The sequence below is a fragment of the Aulostomus chinensis genome, chromosome 18 (genome assembly GCF_037954235.1).
Source record: "Aulostomus chinensis isolate RoL2024-O1b breed Wild chromosome 18, RoL_Achi_v1.0, whole genome shotgun sequence".
NCBI classification, from domain to species: domain Eukaryota; kingdom Metazoa; phylum Chordata; class Actinopteri; order Syngnathiformes; family Aulostomidae; genus Aulostomus; species Aulostomus chinensis.
The window spans coordinates 4,628,018-4,646,981 of NC_141337.1; the positions used below are offsets into that span (position 1 = coordinate 4,628,018).

Consider the following 18,964-nt stretch of genomic DNA (forward strand, 5'->3'; position numbering starts at 1 on the left):
TTTTATCATCTTAAAAGTGCGCAGAACAAGCGCTTTTAAAAACCCTGAATTCGTCTGATTCCTGTGCGTCTGTGTGCGGATCTGGGTGTGTGTGTGTGTGTGTGTGTGTGTGTGTGTGTGTGTGTGTGTGTGTGTGTGTGTGGGTGCAGGAGGGATCTGACACTGGAGGGTCCGGTCCAAAGACGACGGGACACAATACCGGGGTTCTGTTTGGTTCTCATTGTCTTCACTCCAAAGTGGATATTGGCATGGAAACAGAAAGCCGTCTCATGAATGGCTCAATGGAACTCCAATCTAGTCGAACAGAGCACAGGGGGAGCTGATCCTGGATCAGGGGACTCTCTCCGTGGCCCCCTAACACAAACCCCTTTGTTTGTGAAACTGCCGCATGAATGAAAAGTTGTGTGGAAAGTGCAAGAGCGTGTTTCCTGGGTACTGGTTAGAGCAGGCCATTCAAAGGGGAGGGGGGGGTGGTGGTGGCTTTGATTGGGGGAGGGACCAGAGGGGCCCAGGTTTGACCGGCCTTCAGCAGGGGAGGGAGGAAAGTGCGTCCACTAGTTGAGTGTTCCTCTGCAGTTCTCGGTTCCACACAGGCAGGGGATCTTGTTCTCCTCCAGAGGGAATTTGTAGTCGTAGGTGATCTCCTCGTTGACGGCGATGGCCTGCTTGGAGTAGATCACGATCTTCTTCTGGGACTCGATGGTGATGACCTTGGCGTAGCAGTTCGGCTGGAGAGGACGGGGGGGAGGAGGAGGAGGAGAGTGAGACACAGATTTTGCAATATTGCCAAAACAAAACAAAAAAAATTGATTCAAACCCCCCAAAGTGAAAGAACTCATAACCACGGTCAGAATCTTGCTTTAGCCATTAATCCATGTTAATCAGACCAGCTGGTAAAGTAGTGACATCAAATATTAGCCGGTGAGCTGCAGAAACACAAGATTTGCTGATATTGTCATATTTTGCAAATCTGAAACAAATAAAAATCGATGAAGTAACGTTTTTTTTTTTTTCCTCTCCCGTTTCTGATTTCCAAAATACTCGGAGCCCATTATTCAGGTTTCCTCTGCATCTGTTGTTTACGACAAGGCTAAAAGAGTTTGAAGAATAAATCAGGTCGTGGTGCAGTGGTGTGGGAATGCAACTAAAATCTTTACCACTGTGATATGAATGAAAATATCAAAAGGAGTTATGATCATTCACAATCTAACTGAAAGGAATATCACGAAAGCTCATGTGGAACGGCGCTCCGATTCACTCCCAGCTGTGTGCACATCAGCCCAGTTTAATAAAAACGTTATCAACGCTTGTCGATTCTGATGTGAACGGCTTCCAATCTCAGGCGCACGCACCACAGGGGTCTGATCGACCGAGATTCAGTCACCGTGCCCCCACACAGCCAGGCTAACGTTAGCGCTCTGTTGCTCACCGTGCAGCAGTGGTTGATGAATCGCGCCAGGTTGCCACACTTGGTGGCGTCTATTATTGTGTCGTGGTCCACTCGGAACAAGTAGCTGCTCCCGATGCCCTGCTGCGCGTACCGCTTCTCTCGATTGTCCGCCACCATCTGCAGACACGTGACATGAACATTCACTCGCCGATGACACATAGACGCTCTCACGTTCATGACATCTCCCGTGATCCCTGAGCTGGGCTTATTCTGAAGTGGAGGCTCACCTGTCTGATGTTTTGACCAACGTATTCGATGACCATCTCATCGGCCGCGATGGCCTCCATGGCGAACAGGCCCCACTCGTGAATCCTGCTGCGTCCAAATCTGAGCTTCTTCTTACGGAACTGCACCAGGACAAAGAAAGGAGCAATGACACCATGTCCGACATTCACCGCCATTATTCACTGATTGATTTCTTCATGTTGTGACAGGGTGTAATGCAGTTTATCTCCACGGAAAATCATGTGGCTCAACCGGCGGCGCCACCAAGGGCCACTGGGAACTCTTCTCATGTCAAACAGGGTTAATGTTTTCCAACATCCACAGATATTTCAAGAAGACCACGTGGTGGCTGTTTGACAGGTTGAGGGAGAGACAAAGGGTAAAACAACCCCCTCTTTCCCCCTCCTCTGTTTATCACTCGCTGCCAGGGGCTGAGAGTTGGCAGAGGTTTGCGCTCTCAAGAGTTTTCTGGTTCTCAACAACTTCCATCAGTCTAAGGCGGAGATGCACTCAAGGTACTCCAGCCACTCACACTTCACGTTTTAGTCCACTTCATATTTCCAAACATTTCACTAAAATTCAGTTTAATAAAGTTAAATGTTACCAAGGTCAGGAGAGTACTGCTGCAGTATTTATTTATCTTTTTTTTTACTTCATCAAAAACGTAGGTTTGGGATGGAGACAGCGGGCCTGACACGCCCCTATCATCCGACCACTGCTCTTCCCCAGGGTGCTGCTGGTGTAGGAGGTCCAGGATCAACAGCAAACAGATAACAAATATTGATGCTTGCATCTTGAAAGCATGTAAACCGATGAGTCAAACAGACCGAAGAGGGAGCAGGATTTCTAACTTCACTGAGGGGGGTCAGGACTTGGACTCTGCTGCATGAAGCCACCAGGGCCTGAGCTCAAACAACAGCCTCAGATGTGTTACAACCCACATTGTGAGGTTGACACAAGAGCTTTCAGGATGAAGAGAACCCTCCTTCATATGAGAGCACTTGAGAAACCTCATAATGGTGGTTTGGTTCTTGACGCAGCTTCACCCGACTCTCAATGTCGATGCTGCGCATGTTAAAAGGCTGAAAGTTGTGTAGCCTTGGCGTGGAAGCGAGGGGGACCCTGAAGTCTGATGGCCGCTTCTGTACCTTCAGCTGGTTGAGTTTGAGGAGATCAGAGTCCATGACGGCGGGCGTTCCGATGACGGTGAGGAGGCGGCGCTGCTCTGAACGTCTCTCTGATAGCAGCCGGTTCGTTCCCTGGGAGGAAACACAGAGCAGAGCACTTTACAAAGGGATCCCTATCACAAGGGCCTTGAGCTGGAGGCCACTGAACCAAAGTAGCACTTTGACCTCAATGAGCTACAGTCACGTTATGAGGCCAGGAGTGAGTCTGAAACAGAGGGAGGACAGAGGCAGCGAGGTTCTCTTCCCTTTTCATTCTGTGACCCTAAAAGATGACCAGGCATCTGAAAAATGCAGAACACAAACAATTCTGAGGTCTCAGGATTCTTTTAATCCATAGGCAGCAAGAAACACTGCCTCGATGGCTCATCACCCCCTGATTAGAGAGCTCGCTGACTAGTTGCATCATCGACAACAACAAAACCACTGCGGCGTGAGAACGTGAGCGCACACTCGTGATTAAAAAAGCTCGCCAGTGTGCCAACCCCGCAGGCCGACCGGTGTCACGACCCTCTTGTTGGGACGCAGAGCTGCAACAATTCAAGTGAATGATAGTAATTGCAAATCTCAGGAAAACCTTCTGCAGTTTTCAAATCGCAGAACAGAGTTAAATTTGTTAACGTCTGAGTGTGTGTCAAAATGCCATTTAAACTCAAATATTGTGGTGCTGCAGAGATTTCTACATACTTACTTAAAACAACAGAAAAACACAGCATAACTCAGGGTTTTTCAAAATCGTTCGGCCCGACTGGGAATCTTTTAGATGCAATAACAATTTAAGTGTCGCCAGTTGCAAAAAAAAAAAAAACTCTTACAGGGCAGATTTTGATGCGGACAATCAGCCAAAACCATTATGTTGCCAAAAAAATAACAGCTTCCCTTTAAGTGGAGTCAATGAAACAACGATAGTGCGAATAATAACAAAAATGTGTCTCATTAATTATGCAGCAGACAAAAGAACCAAGTCATTGCTTTTTTGAGCTTCGTAATCAGCTTTTTTAACAGCAGTGAAAGCTCGGCGGGTGTTGAACATTTGGAGAGTTCAAAACCATCGTCCTCGATGGCTGAGAATCCTGCTGAGAGCCTTCTGTATAACACCAATCTACGCCGTACAAACTGTGCACCCTCGCTGTTGAGTCAGGCGTAATCAGAGCAGCAGGTTGCTCAGACCACATCGCCGTGTGCCTGGGACTCGTGCTGACAGTCCAGACTCCCAGCAGCTTTCATCAGGACATCAAAGGCGCTGACTGGTGTAGTTTCATGTTGCGTCTGATGCTGCCCTGACTCAGCCTGCATCAACAACTCTAAACCACGGCTGCGTCCTTGATATAAAAACGTGGTGGCTCGGCACAAAGCCAGAATACAAAATTACAGAGAAAAACTACAATTTGCTTCATCACCAAAGACAAACGTCTTATTTTCAAGTAAAAAAATAGTTTAATACCTCGAGTGGAAATTTGATGTATAATACTTCATGGAAGACAACGTACAAGACGGGACATGACACGGAGACGACAGCAAGACCATTACGAGAGGAGACAAAGGTACATTCATGCTAACCCTGCATTCCTGAGACATTGGGACCGTCTCATCCATGTCCCATTTGAAAACATAGATGAAGAGACCCTTCCCTACAGCCCAACTACGAACACAGAACTGTGTTTGCCAATTCATTTGTCAGATTTTTCAGAATGTGTGTGTGTGTTTGTGTATGGGCATTCTGTTTTTACAAGGTGTGAAGTCAAGCAGCGGGAGGGAGCAAATGTGTAATTTTAGAAACTGTGGTCGAAATGTGTGGAAAGTGGAAATGTAGGATGTGATGTTGTCCAGGCGACAACAATAAAGCCAAACAAATGCTTCGGTCCTGTTTACAGCTTCAGATAAAGTTGTCCACATGTCGTGGAGTGGTCCGCACTAAACATGTGGTAAAGTTGGGAAACTCTTGTGTTGCTCAGTTACTTGGAGAAGCCACAAGCCTCTTTGCTTCATCGTTCCATCAGGCTTTGGAAATATTTTTATTTTCCTGACGCACAAAATTGCCAGCTCATTTCAACCAAACGACTACAAGCCAACAGTACTCTGTTCCTTGCCCATTATTCCTCAAACACATAAAACCAAGCAACCACTGAAGCCCCTGAGATTTGCTACTCGAGACTGAAGAGGCCACGCAAGTCTTTCCAACCCTGCTCACCTGACCTCTGCATCAACTTTCCACAAACTGACATTCCTGACTCAAAATAACCAAACCTTTCAGATCTCAACTCAGTTTCAACGGTCTCTCTCCACCGACTATGGTACATTGTGCCTCACTGACCCAGCTGGTAAGTTGGGCTGAAGGAAACAGCCGTCAGCTGTTTATCTTAAGAACTGCAACGACGAGCACACTGAACCCTCCACCTATTATAAACAAACACACTCCCTCTGTGAGCACTCTCAGTGCTTCATGTGATCTACAGACAAACACATCTGCTGCCAACACCGCAGGTACGCTGACTCCTCTGTGACCTCGGTTTAATCAAACAGTCCTGGTCCAGACAAAGACCAGCCAACTAATACCGCGGCTATAGAAGGATCACAGATGCAGAGAGAACACAAATGAGATTCCTGCTTACTGAGCTGTCGACATTCTCCACCTCCCGAATGACCTGCTCGGGCAGATCCAGGTCCAGGTAGACGTCCTTCTCCTTGCGGCTGATGGCATAGTAGCCCTCGCTCCTGGCACAACCGGTCAAATGCTCACGAAGCTGTCCATCTATCGCCTTCTTCTTACGCCGAGGGTTTGGCAAATTAGTTAGTGCAGCGCAAAGGTCAAGGTTGATGACAAAAAGTGACAAACAAGTAGAAACATTTCTTTGAAGCAAAGCAAATCAGCTACCACATTGATGGGGAAGAGAAAGTGGTGATAAGGATATTGGTGTGGTTGACCCAGTGAGTGTCGTTGAGCCAGTCTGAGCTGTGGTCATCTTGCAGCAGCTTCTCGTATGTCTTCTTCAGAAGCATCAAGTCTTCACCATCCAGCCCAGAGTTCCAGATGTCATACAGGATGGTCATCTGCTCAAACTCAGAACGGTTATCAAACTTCACGGGTTCAGGCTCAGGCGCCGGGATCGGTTTGGGCCAGCGTTGGGACGATGTTACTCCCGCCTCCTGCAGGAACAGACGCTCACTCTTGCGCACCTCTTCAATCATATCATCCTCTGTGCCGGAGCTGGAGAGCTCCCCGGACTCCAGCTCCTCCACATCCACGTCTTCCTCCGAGTCCTGCACAGAGGAAGTGACATCACGACCAATGAAGTCTGCCGAAAGCTACATTCTAGTTCAGACAAAAGCAAAAATGATCCTGCCATTTTTGTACGCATCTGGACAGTTTCTGACGCGACCACAAAAATACTGGACCAATGTGACAAGATGAATGTAAATAAGCAGGATTAGACGGGAATAAAACGATAACATCCGCAGGAAACTCCCACAAATGAGACTTTACACATCAAAGACAGACAGACAGACATCATCTAGCACATGAAAAAATAAAGAGCAAGACAAGATCAGAGTCCCTCCGAGTCACAGGATGACACAGACTTACTCATCACCACTGTTTTTGAAGACTCGTTCCATGAGTATTTTCAATAAGAGCCCAAACTAATCACAATCAGATCGCCATGTGAGGACAAACTTGAGGCAGAAGATTCCGGTAAAAGGGCGGATGAACGCATCCATGACCCCAACTTCATAGAAAAGAACAAGGTAGATCATTACAGAATTTAGACTTGGAATAAAGCTGGCCACATACACCTGATCATGCAAATTAAGAGCAGGCTTACAAAAAAAATTGCATTGTTTATGTTGAATTTTTTGCAGCGTGTTTTTTTTGTCCCACATAGATCAGGTTAAAACATATAATTTCAAATGGAGCTCAACAGGGACCGCCCACCTGCGGGATGGCTCCAAAAGTTAACTTCCCATTCGTCTGTTGATGTTTCACACCAGGGACCAAGTTAACCGACGAGCAGATGAATTGTGACCGCGAGACATTTGGTTCAGCACAAAAGAAAAAAAAGATAAACGGCTAAATAGAGAAAAGGGCAAAAGTACAAGACGGTGAACATAATCACCCTGAGTGTTCAGGAGCTACTCGCTGTGAGTGGTATTTCTGAGCTGGCGTGGTTTAAAATAACTCCACTGAGATCAACTGGACTTTTTTTTTTTTTTGCTCGCTTACTAGATATCACATTTTTGCTATCAGATTCCAATCACGCAGTCCATGGTAGCGGTGCGCTCCAACAATCAGCCGTGATGCTGATACACTCGAGGATCTTAAGTGCTGCGGTCGTTCTCTGACATCACTAACTCAACATTTTCTTCTAAAAACCAGGTTGATGTCCTCATGAGGCTCACGAGTGTTGAATCGACTGACATCAGGTGGTTGTGACATACCCGCTCATCATCAACTCCTCCATACAAGATAGGATTATTTTTAGTTTCACTACCTCACTGTTGAGCTTCGCTGTGAGAAATTCAGCGTAGGCGCAGACAGAGAACGGCTGTTTGGGAAAAACCTGATGTGGCATCAAAGGCTTGTGGGTCACAGGCCCTGAATTGTACCTTTAAATGACTCTGTTGTTGTGTGAGAGACACCCTGTGACACATCATTGCAGTAGGATCATTTACAGGAACCACACAGAGCCCTACACACCTCTAGTTTCCGCTTCCTCTGTTTCTTGCCTGGCAGCTCCTTCTGTTTTTTTGTGTGATGCACCTCCTGGTTTTCTTTGTCTTTTCTTCTCCTCTTTTTGCTTTTGTCTTCTTCAATTTCTAGTTCCTTGCCAACCATGCCCTTCTTCTTAGATGACGGAGGTACTGCCTGGCCCGATTCTTCAGACTCGACCAACACTCCCATAGGAGACGGGTAGTCTCCTGTATCTGCCCGACATGACAACGCATCGCCAATGACTTCCTCTGGTGCTTCAAGCACCCCAGAAATAGTGTTGAGGTCTGCTGGGAGTAACACAGAGGAGTCTTGTTTTGAGGAAGTCCTTTTGGTACCAGGTGGTACTGAGACAAGAGGGGGTCTGCAGTAGTTATGCTCCATGAAGACAACAACACCCTCTGGGCTCATAACTAGGGACAGTTTCTCTTGAGAGAAGAGACCTTCTTCCATCTTCTGCTCCTCCGCCTCATCAGACGTCTCGGTCTCCTCAGAGTCCGCAGCCTCAGGGTCCATTTTCAGGGCGACGTCAGCCAACACAGACAGGTCGGTGGTTGAAGCAGAGGCCAGCTGCAGGAGGCTGGAGGCTCCCAGCTGCTCTCGCAATCTCAACCGTTGTTCATTTTCATCCTCATCCTCCTCTCTGACAGAGTGAAAGGATGTAGAAAGGCTAGTTGTCCGAGACCTTCCTCTGGAGCGTTTGTTGACAGGAGGTGGAGGGGGGGCCTCCTCGAAGGCCATCCTGCACATAGAGGCATGGTCCAGTGGCAGGTTCTGCACAGTGCGGCACACCATGATAGGAGGAGCGGGAGATTTGGGGGATTCTTTGCCTGCTCCCCGTTTTCCAGGAAATTTGACCGGGGTGACCTGAGGAGAAACGGGACCTGCCTTTCTGAACTCATCAGAATCTTGAGTTCGTCCATACGGCGGCACGATGAGGGCGTTGCCTTCGCCGGGTTTGGAGGCAAAGGGGAGCAGCTGGATGCCATGAGTGAGACGAGCAGAGGGTGCAGGGGCAGGAGTCGTGTGGGGATCTGAGGGTCTGCTTGGGGAGAGGATGTGAGAGTCACCCGCCACTTGAGAGGAAGATGGAGACAAAGAAGAAACTGGCAGCTGCACTTTGCTCTCGTTCTCGTCCGTGGAGAACGAGACCGTCTTTCTGCGTTTCTTGAGAGGAGGCACGAGAACAACAGGGGAAGACGGACGAGGGTACGGGGGAGAGGGAGGACGCTTAGAAGTCGCTGTCATATTTGCCTTGCTGTCCTTGCCATCACCTGTAAGACATTAAAATATTTTAAACAGTGATTCAGACTGACCGCAATAAGAACACTTTTCTTCTTGCTGTAATTTTTCTCTTGTAAACCAGATGAGGTAAATCGAACTCTCACAACCTCTGTGGATGACACACTTTTAAGACTGATCTGCTCTTGGTTTCCTTGTATTTTGCAGTGGAGTCTCATAACAATCAAGCTGACATTCGGTCAAAACCAAAATGAGCAGTGACAGTTCTTGTTTTCTACAGTACTGAAGGTATGTAGGTACTGCAGACACTCGATGATCAACACAAAATACACAAACGAAGAAGGATGTATCAAACAAACTAAGCTTATAAAGCTTCTTACCAAATTTATTTTGAGATAAATGCATTTGATTAATCAACTGTTTAGGTATCAACTTCAGTATGGAGTTTTTGTGGTATTTGTGATGCCTCTCTAACATCATGACTTTGCAGTTGCTCATATTTTTACAGTCTGTTGATATGTAGCTGATGAGGACAAACCTGTTTTGACTGCCATTTTTGAATCGACAGCTGTGACATTTCCCCTGAGAAAAAGAAGAGGACAGAATTAGAATACGTGTTCATTTTTCAAGACTGTTCTCCTTTATCAGCCCCCCGTGACGAAAAAGCGCGAAGAACTCCTAATTACAAACCTGTCGTCCTCTTTCTCGTTTGCGCTGTCCATGGTTGATTCATCCATGGTGTCTAATCCCTCGCTATCAACCCTTTCTCCTTCCTCCTCATCCTCATCTTCAGAGGATGATGAGGATGAGGATCCTGAAGAGGAAGAGCCCTCCGAGGATGAGGAGAGGCTCTCATCATCGCTGTCAGCACTAAGGGCATTATCTGTGAAAAGAGAGTGAAAACTGCTTGAGCTGAGAGTAAATATTAGAATAAATACACAGTGAAGAGACCATTATTTGGAATTTACCATCAGACTCTTTTCCACTTTCGTCTTCCTCGTCCTCCTACACATGAAACAGTGAATCAGTCAGACACACCTGAGACTAGAACAGATCGCAGTGAAATGCTGCCCTCTAGCTGAAGAGCGAGAGAACAAAATTCTTCTTCTCAAACTTGTCAAGGACCAAAAAAAAAGTAAAAATTATCTACTTCTAAAGAAACATTTGTATTTATTGCATGTGCAATTATTTTTGATCTTTGTGCTCATACATTTCATCATCTAATGAAACCCCTAAGTTGAATCAGCGATTTAAAAACAACAACTAAAGACAAACGCACTTTTTCCGTGGAGGAGCCATCAGACGTTTCCTCGCCCTCACTGTCGAGCTCCCAAGGTTTACGACTTCTTGGCTTCTTTTTCCTCCTCTTGATGTCCCTTTCAGCTCTGAGCCTGTCTGCTTCCGGCATTCTGCCATCAGCAGCTGGAGGAAACACAACAGTCGATGAGTAACATGCAGCGGGCCTATTGATCCAAAACGCCTTTTAACATGTTGACATCAGCTCAAAAAAACCTTCGTCATCCTCATCTGGTGGGGTCGAGGGTCGCGGCCTTTTCATTTCTCCTTGTTCAAGCTCCAGAGGCTCTTTCCTCTTCACCTGGACAATTGGGCAAAAAAATGTCACGAAAAACAGCAGTAATAAGCTTAAATTGTCCCAATTAACTACTACAAGCTTGTTGGAACGCACACGATTTTTGATCAATTCACTTATTTGTTTCTCTATGCATGCAAGGAGCCACAGAGCCTGGCTGACTGCTAGTTAGCTTTGCTTAATAAATAGTAACGGGTGGAAAGTGTTAGCATACCTTCTACCAGCCAGTGAGTGAGTATACAATTAGACAGGTATTTTAATTGACAGATGATGAGCGAGCTGTAAACCTTAAGATTATGGTGACTTTACCTTGAAGGAAGGTAGTCGTAAGGCTCCACGGAGAGCAAAGCCTTCCATGCCACCACTTTTAGCCCAATCCACAAGAGACATGAGAGGCTCCCGAGGACGGTTGACCTTTTCCTCTTTTTTCTCATCATCACGTAAGGCAGACACCCCTCTAACCATCGTCTGGAAAGGCTGGAATAAGAAACCATTTCCCATGATCAATTAACCTTTCCAGTGCAGTTGGCAGCAGCATAAACTCTTCCTACTGAGACCGAGGGAGACGAGTAGGAAAAGCCATCAAATGGTCAAAACTAACTGTTACAGCTTGCACACACCAGGTTCACCTGAAACACGTCACACGGGTGCATCAGCTGCTGCTTTAAGCAAAGGAAGTAGCTACACTGACCAGGCTTGGCATATCTAAGAGTAATTGGTAGTTATTTAAGACAAAAAAAACAGCCTGAATCAAGCCAGTTTAAAGGAACAGCAATCAGAAAAGAAATCAATGCAGCCATGAAAGTGGCTTGGCTTCCTGACCTTGGCCTTCGTCTCCTTCCTGTCCCACCACTCATCAAAGGTAGCGAAGGCAACATTCTCCACCATCTTCCGGTTCAGGTCCCTCTGCATGATGTTTTTCATTTCCTGGATCAGAGTAGCGAGGACCATCTGCACTGTGGCCTCGTGTGGATTCTCAGCCAGCATGGGCAACTGCTCCCCTGGAGCTCTGTACTCACCTTCCTCCCCGGGCAGCATGGTGCTGTACCCGGGTGGAGGCATGTATGAGGGGTAATGAGGCGGTAAGACATGTGGCGGCCAGCCTGTGTGGGGAGGTGGGATGCCATGGTGTGGTGGTGGGGGTATCTGAGTACTGTGTGGATCGGCATAGGTGTAGGGCATGTGGGGAGGCATGTATCTGTGATCCTGATCATAATGTGCCCCTGCACCACTCCCCTCTTGGTCCATGTAAGGGTGGTGTGTGTGGGGTGGTGGTAGAGAGTGGATATGGTAGGAGCTGTAGTCTCCAGTGGCTGCCTCACCAGGACCCGGCGTGCCGTTGGTAGACGACAAGCGCAGCTGGTGTAGGCGACTTAGCATATGTGTCTGCATTTGGAAGGACATGGGGGCACCACCGCTGTACTGGTTCATCAGCTCCATGGAGGTGGCGTAGTCATACATATGGGGGGGCATGGGTGGAGGATACTCGGGATGCAGCTCCATGTGGGGAAGGGGAGGGATCCCTGGAGGTGGTGGTGGCTGAAGGGAGTAACCAGGGGGAGGTGGAGGTGGCAAATGGGGAGGGTAAGAGGGCATGGGCGGGTGCATGGAAGTGCCAAAGTGCTGTGTAGAGTCAGAGACTGGAGGGGGTGAAGCTGAGGGGTCTGTTTTTTGTGAAGGCATCGCAGCCTGGGATGAAGACGGCGAGGAACCTGAGGTGACTGTGGGTTGGTGGGTGGTCACCGTCGTTATGGTCGTCTCCCCCTCCTCCTCATCTGAGATCTCCATGTCTTCTCCTGATGAATGAGGGGAGGACTGAAAGAAAACAGAGCCTGGTTCAAGTTGAGCAACTAACCACATGCCTCTTGATCACCCGGAGTGATAACAAACCATCTCATAGACCTTCAAAATCAATTCTATGGTTTCGATTTGCGATGTAATACCCCCCCCCCAAAAAAAAATGCTGTGGTGAAATAACAAAGTACTGAGAGATTTACTTCAGCTCAGAAAAAAACTGAAACCATCTATAAGCAACCCTCGTGGTCAGACAAGTATAAATTTTAGGGTTACATTTTTAGGGGTACATCTGAATGCACGATGAAGACTTAAAAAAAAAAAAAAACCTGAACAGACCATCGAGAGCGGTTCACAAACACTAACACCGTAGTTCACCACAGATCTTTGAATGTTTACATTTTACCAGCGTGACTGTGCCTATCAAGGAAACGCTCGTACGCAGTGGACACAGTGCAGGTGTGTCTGCTTGGCAGTGGCAGTGAGGGTGCAAAGCTTCGAATACAGAGCCGAAAACGAGAGTGCTTGAGACAGTCCGTTGGAGCTCCTTCGCATCTCGAGTATTCTTTCGCTGTCCCGGTCCGCTGTTTAGGTGCACATCTTAACTGCATAACGACAAACATGAGTATCTCCTCATGGAGGCAATTTTATCATCCTCCAATGTGGTAGTTCACCAAACTGTGGGGCAACTGGCATCCGTAGCTTGGCTGGTGTTAATTTTGGACACTGGTCACATGTTAGCGCCCTGTTTGAAGAATGTAGTTATAAAAAAATGAATGGCTGTGTTCTTGACCAGCAGCGAATGATCAGACCGCGACTGCTCGGCCTGAGGATAGTTTAGATTTTGTTGTTTCACAATCAAACGAACAAGTCAGTGTATATGGTCAGAGAGAACCCAGCAGCAATGCTGCAACCAGAGACCATCGAATGCCAATGAAATCCAACAACTTGTAGAGTTGACTAATCCACCCTTTTCTAGGGCGGGGCATCATGACCGATAGCGATTAAAATCCATTTAACTAAATGAAAATTTCTGTGGTTTAAGACTTCATCTCATTAGCTTTCCCACGCTTCTAAAAACAGTCGCAAAACATGAAAATAGGAGCCAATTCACCAAAATATGGTTTAAACTTAACTTTCTAACAACCAGAACGAAGACTTTATCAATTCTGAGTTGGAGCAGAGAGAGATTCTCCTTTTACAGCTCTAATAAAACAAAAATATAAAACATTTTAATTCAATATCAGCTTGATTTGATGCCACTTGGCTACAGAGTGCTAATGAGGCCTAACAGCTGAAACCCTTAAGTTCTGATTCCACGTGACTGATCTTACCTGACTCTGCCCGTTGTAGGGTGGTGTGTGTGCACCCGTCCTGCTCACAGTATCAGCAGCTCCAACCTGTGAAGATTCCTCCACCAAAGCTCCAGTCCCAGTGGGGCCAACTTGGGACTGGGGTTCCTCTGGGGGTGGGATGTGGGGTGAATACGTGGAAGAGGATGGGGTAGCTGCTGTAAGTACAGGCGGGCTCTTCCTACCCTCAACTCCCTTACCCCGTTTTCTTCCCCTGTGGCCGTCTCTGTCCCTCTCCCCTTTCCTCCTGTGGTCTTTATCCCCATCGTCTCCCACCTGGTTACCACTTTTGTGCTCCCCTGTAACATCACCTGGACCCGCTCTTTGCTCTCCTCCATCCACACGTGTGCCCCTCTGCTTCTCCTCTTTCCTGTCTTCCTCATCTTCCTCATCAGAAGCAAGAAAAGAAAATTTAGCCTTCTGTTCCTTCAGGAGCATCTCAATACGAGAGTCCAGGCTGCTGCTGTGGTAGACAAACGGTAAACTTTCATTGGTGGAATCTGGCTCTGGCGAGGAGGAGTCACGTTGGGGGGCTGGTGGCGGGCTGGAGGAGGTAGGGGTGTGGTGGGTAAGGGAGGTAGAGGAAGGGGAGGTGGAGGAAGAGGCAACGGAGGGATGAGGTGGGGACGAAGGCGGAGGAGTCTTTGGCGGGGCAGGTGGGGTGCTGGGACGGCGTTTGGGCTTTGTCCACTGCTCTTCATGGGCTGGACTCTCCTGGCTAAAATCCAGTGATCCAATAGTCTCTGCTACGGCTGCTGCAATGACTGAGGCTGGTGGGAGTGGGGGTGGTGGTGGAGGAGGGGGAGGCAGAGCACTGTGATGAACTGCATGGTAGTCTTTCTCAACACCTGCTGAGGGTGGGGGGGCCCTCTCCGTGAGGCTTGTGCCCCCGAGACGACTGGAAACATCCAATCCCTGAGAAGGGGCTGGGGCAGGCTCTTTGGAGGTGGAATATGCAGCGTAAGACGAGGGGGGAGGAGACAAGCTGTTGGAGGAAGAACGGTACGAGTTGGAATTGTATCTGGGGTCAGAGCTGTTGGAGTAGTCGCTGTCTCTGTCACGGTCTCTATCTCGGTCTCTGTCCCTGTCACGGTCACGGCTACTCTTTCGGCGGCTGCTGCTGCCATGATGGTTGTGAGAATGGTGGTGGTTGCGGTGTCTCTGGTGACTGTGGTCACCTGACCGGGAGCCCAGGCTGTCTCGCCGGTACCCCCTGTCATCCCTGCGATCTGAGTGGTGGTGGGAGTGATGGGAATGGTACTTGGAGGAAGAGTTTGTGTCCTGCTGGTGATGATAAGATGACCTTCTAGAGCTGATCCCTCCAGCCCCAAAACGCCCCCCCGAGTCTCTGTCCCGGTCTGACATTGGGGGCGGATCATATTGGCTAGCAAGAGGTGGTGGAGGCATTGAGGAGTGGTGTGCCATGTGTGGCCCCGGACCTCCAACATTAGGGTAAGGAGGATAGCACGGTGGCTCATTCGGACGGTATGATGGGGGATACATAGGACGACCTCTGTGGTACACTGAAGGCTCCTGTGCATCCTCAGAGTAACGGGACACTTTATACCCTCCGACGGTAGATGAGACCGCAGAGGATGAGGAGGAGGAAGGTAGCATGTCCTGGGGAGGGTAGCCGCTGCCCAAAGTGCCAGTGTTGTAGCCAGAATGCCTGTCAAACAAAAATAAGTATGATGCTCGATGGTTCAGCATGATCCAACACTGACAAGCGCATGAGCGCAGGCACTCCTTTTCACTGGCCACCAACTGTATGCGAACACCCACTAGTTGAGCCTTCAAGCGTCACCCGCTAATGTTTCGCTTTAATGTATGCTAGGTTAAGCTAATGGGGGCTAACTCCAACTTACGCTAACAACTACAACAAAACAGGGAAACTTTTCCTGAACGTCCAATTACAAACTCGAGCGCGTCATCAACAATAATCAGCATCTTCTTTACTCAGCTGTACGCTCAGTACAGATGAACACATGAATGATAGATGTTGAGTTTGTAAACAGACATTTGGAAAGTTTGCTTTTAGCCGTCAGATGCGATTCGCTTCAAGTAATATTAACTGTCATTCATTCAAACTCCACAATGTTTTTTTTAGTAGTTGCAGTAGCACAGGGCACCCACCACTAGCTAGCAACACCAGCGTACAAGCGTAAGGCTCATAATAACACTAGCGCAATGTACAACTACAAACAGCCTTCAAGATCGGATCTTCTATATGACAAATATCGACTACTAACCTGGCACCAGAGTATCCGGAATCTTGTGAGAAAGGAGTCCCAGATCTGGAGCTGTAAGGTGTCCCCCCACCACCCTGAGAGGACACAGAGGAGGCGGGGGTGTAGGGCCCCGCCATGGAAGAGGGGGGCGTGTCCAGGCGCTGTTCACTGAAACCAGTATCTGTAGAGCAAGGGGTGACACTTCCTGATGTGAGGGCTTGGACCCCAGCTGCCAACACTGCAAGCTCACTGGAGAGCCTCCGCCTGATTTCAGATGACTGCAAAGAAGGGGGTAAATTATATTTTAATTTGGAATAAAAGCAAAAGTCTTACGTTCTCTTTGAAAGTGCAAGTGCATTCATATATCACCTTATCGGGTAATTCAAAGTGCTTTACAGGCAAAAGACAAAAAGGTAGAGATTTTAAGGATATAGACTCCAAAAACAAATAAAAGTACAGACAAGTCCAAATCAGAAGCGAAAAGTGGCATGAAAGGAGATGAATTAATGGCTGGTAACAGTCATTCACATGGTTTTTAACGCGGCAGCATTTGGAGTGAATCTAAGTTCAAGAAGAGCTGATTGCAGCAGTTTTCAGCAACCTAAGCCATTTTATCATGTTTGGTTTTAACTGGACACCACCAGACACCTGCCAAGCCTCTACTCAGCAAAACATATCTCTAATAAAATTTTGGAGCCTGACCATTAAAAGACTCATCGAAAAGTTGGGCCTTAAACTCAATTTTTATGTTCGACCGAATGCCATTACAAGGATCTTAGAATCAGAGTAACATGTTCTCTGCTCTCGGTGTTTGTCAGTGTTTTGGTAGCAGATGACGGTGAGAATAACTGAATCACTCTGAAACTGTACCGTGTCGGGCTGTGGCTGCGTTGGGGCCTGAGCCTGGAGCCTGTCTGTCAAAGCTTTACCGCCAAGGGGGACTGTCTGAGGAGTGTAGGACCCGTTAACTATCAGGTCATAATACTTCTGCCTCTGCTGACCTGGATAAATACAAAAAGCCAGAGAGACGTAAATGCGGGCTGTGAAATTAGATCATAAGGTCATGAACTTTTTGCCGGTAAAAAGAAGCTTTTACCTTAAAAGTGCCACATTTTTATACATGTTATAGACATCTTATCTGATACTGCAAAAACATTACTGCAAAAAATGACAAAGAGCTGTTTGAGGCATCGCTGTGATAACACAAAACATCAAGTCAGCGAAGTCTTTCAAAAAGCCACTGATGAACTGCTCTCACCTTTTATATCCAGCTGAGCGTGAATGATGTTACCCATGACAGAGGTGTTGTGCAGCTGCTTGACTGTGTCCTTAGCACCTCTGGTGCTGGTGAACAACACCCTGGCCAGGCCCAAGTGCTTCCTCGTCTTGGGATGAAACAGGATCTCCATCTCCTCCACCTCACCGAACTTGGCACACATTTCTGCCAAGAAGGGCTCCTTGATGTTGTCATTGAGTCTCGCAAAGGTCACCTCCTTGAGGGGTATTGGACCCACATAGAACTCATCGAGCTAGGAATTTTAAAAAAAAAGGGAAAAGATCTGTATCAATACAGGAGATTAAGCTGCTAGTGTGTGTGTGTGTGTGTGTGTGTGTGTGTGAGAGAGAGAGTCTGTCTGTAAAATAAATGCTGAGGTATTCTTACCTTAAATTTTGGCACTGGTAGAGACAGTTCTGTATACCTGGAGGACCATAGTCTCCGGGGTCGAGGGTCCCGCAGATCCCCCACAGGTGGAAATCCAGAGTCCTGGAGGAGCACAGTTGCAGTTTGTTAGCCATGGAAGCCACACACAAGACAGTTTAAAAGTCAAAGAGATTAAATAAAAGTAAACTCACTGGCACACTGAAATGAACTCCATCATATCTGTAAATCTTCTGAGCAACCCGCCGAATGGCTGGATCCTGGACAAGCTTATAGCTCTTCCACTGCAAACTGACAGCTTTTTGTGATTCTGCCCCACAGTCTGGATCCATCCTACAACTTTAATGTCAAAAGAAAACTGACATTTCAGACAGAGCTGCGGCGAGCGTGTAGGTCCAAAACTACACCGAGATGCTGGAATCGACAAGACCAAACTGGTCATTTAAATGCTAAATAAAGCTGATCTGAAATGCTGCAGTCGCTCAGCTGATTTCTGACTATGTGTCCTACATGATAACGTGATAGAGCGAGGAGCTGCGTCACATCCGTTAACACAGTAATAACTTCTACTGAGTACTGCCCGCGTACAGTAGTTCACAATGCAAATTATATAAATCGAATAATCCGGATAATAACAGGAACATTTTCTGCCTGGACCAAGGTGCTGTCAAAACAATGAGCAGCGTTACGTCACTGGCACTGAGTTTAGCTAGCAAGCTAGTATTAGCACAAGCTACCGTGCAGCAGAACGGCAAAGATTCTGTTTTCCCAACGTCGAGACCGACTTCACTTTAAACACACGTTGATTCGGGTTCTAACGAAACAAATATAAATACAATTTCCGACCACCGTTGCATTAATAAACGGCGGAAAATCAGTTATGCTTCCTCAGTTTCGCTAGGGCAAATTAACGCGACCGCTGGCTAATGCTAACTAGCAACTTGGGAGTAAAACTCTGTTCTTACTGATCCTCCGCCTGCATCGACAACGCGGTTTTAGTGACGCCCGCTTTGAGTATCTGTCTTCGGTGCTATATTGACTTGTTTTACACCTAAACTCACACCCCCACCTCCAAAAGACCTACTGCCCGCTCATCCGAAAGTAGCAAACCGCCGCTACAGTGTAGGCAGCAGCGGCCAGGCCCGGGAGACGAACAAGAAAAACACTGAGTCCCGCACAGAAAAGGGACACCTCCGAACCGGAGCTCAAGCAAAACTGATAAGCCAAAACGATGTCGCTACCATCCCAGTTTTTAGTTGAGACAATAACAAGCTTCTCCGGGCTATGGAGCCATTGTTTTTGTTTTAAAATCCCAATATTGTTGAGAGAGCGGCCATCGCGTAACAAACCTGAAAGCCTCGCCTGTTCTCCATCAGTGTATGCACATACAGCGTGTGGCTTCTCATCGGCACTTTCGTCCACAAAAGACTGTCAAATAAAAAAATAGAAAATAGCTATGACATTACAATTTAACGCGATACGCAATTAAAATAAAATAACAGTTAACATGAAGAATGTGATATATTTATTTGA

At 47.4% G+C, this 18,964-nt stretch overlaps 1 protein-coding gene across 3 annotated transcripts; it reads right to left on the bottom strand.

Annotated features, from left to right (window-relative positions):
* setd1a (SET domain containing 1A, histone lysine methyltransferase) lies at positions 1 to 18,830 on the bottom strand. Of its 3 annotated transcripts, none has more exons than XM_086184757.1 (21): positions 18,781 to 18,830; positions 17,626 to 17,770; positions 17,435 to 17,536; positions 17,030 to 17,300; positions 16,642 to 16,772; positions 15,793 to 16,049; positions 13,526 to 15,212; positions 11,220 to 12,212; positions 10,707 to 10,874; positions 10,319 to 10,403; positions 10,086 to 10,228; positions 9,775 to 9,811; positions 9,497 to 9,689; positions 9,345 to 9,388; positions 7,553 to 8,838; positions 5,772 to 6,120; positions 5,472 to 5,653; positions 2,824 to 2,934; positions 1,678 to 1,797; positions 1,430 to 1,567; positions 1 to 728 (listed from the first exon to the last, which is right to left on the bottom strand). In XM_086184757.1, exons 2-21 carry the CDS (start codon positions 17,761 to 17,763, stop codon positions 555 to 557), a joined length of 6,609 nt encoding a protein of 2,202 aa, XP_086040883.1. In that variant the 5' UTR covers positions 17,764 to 17,770; positions 18,781 to 18,830; the 3' UTR covers positions 1 to 554. The 3 variants fall into 3 exon arrangements, with proteins under 3 accessions (XP_086040883.1, XP_086040885.1, XP_086040884.1); XM_086184759.1 differs by lacking the exon at positions 18,781 to 18,830 and adding an exon at positions 18,673 to 18,693; XM_086184758.1 differs by lacking the exon at positions 18,781 to 18,830 and adding an exon at positions 18,501 to 18,620.
* Between the last annotated feature and the right edge of the window lie 134 nt (positions 18,831 to 18,964).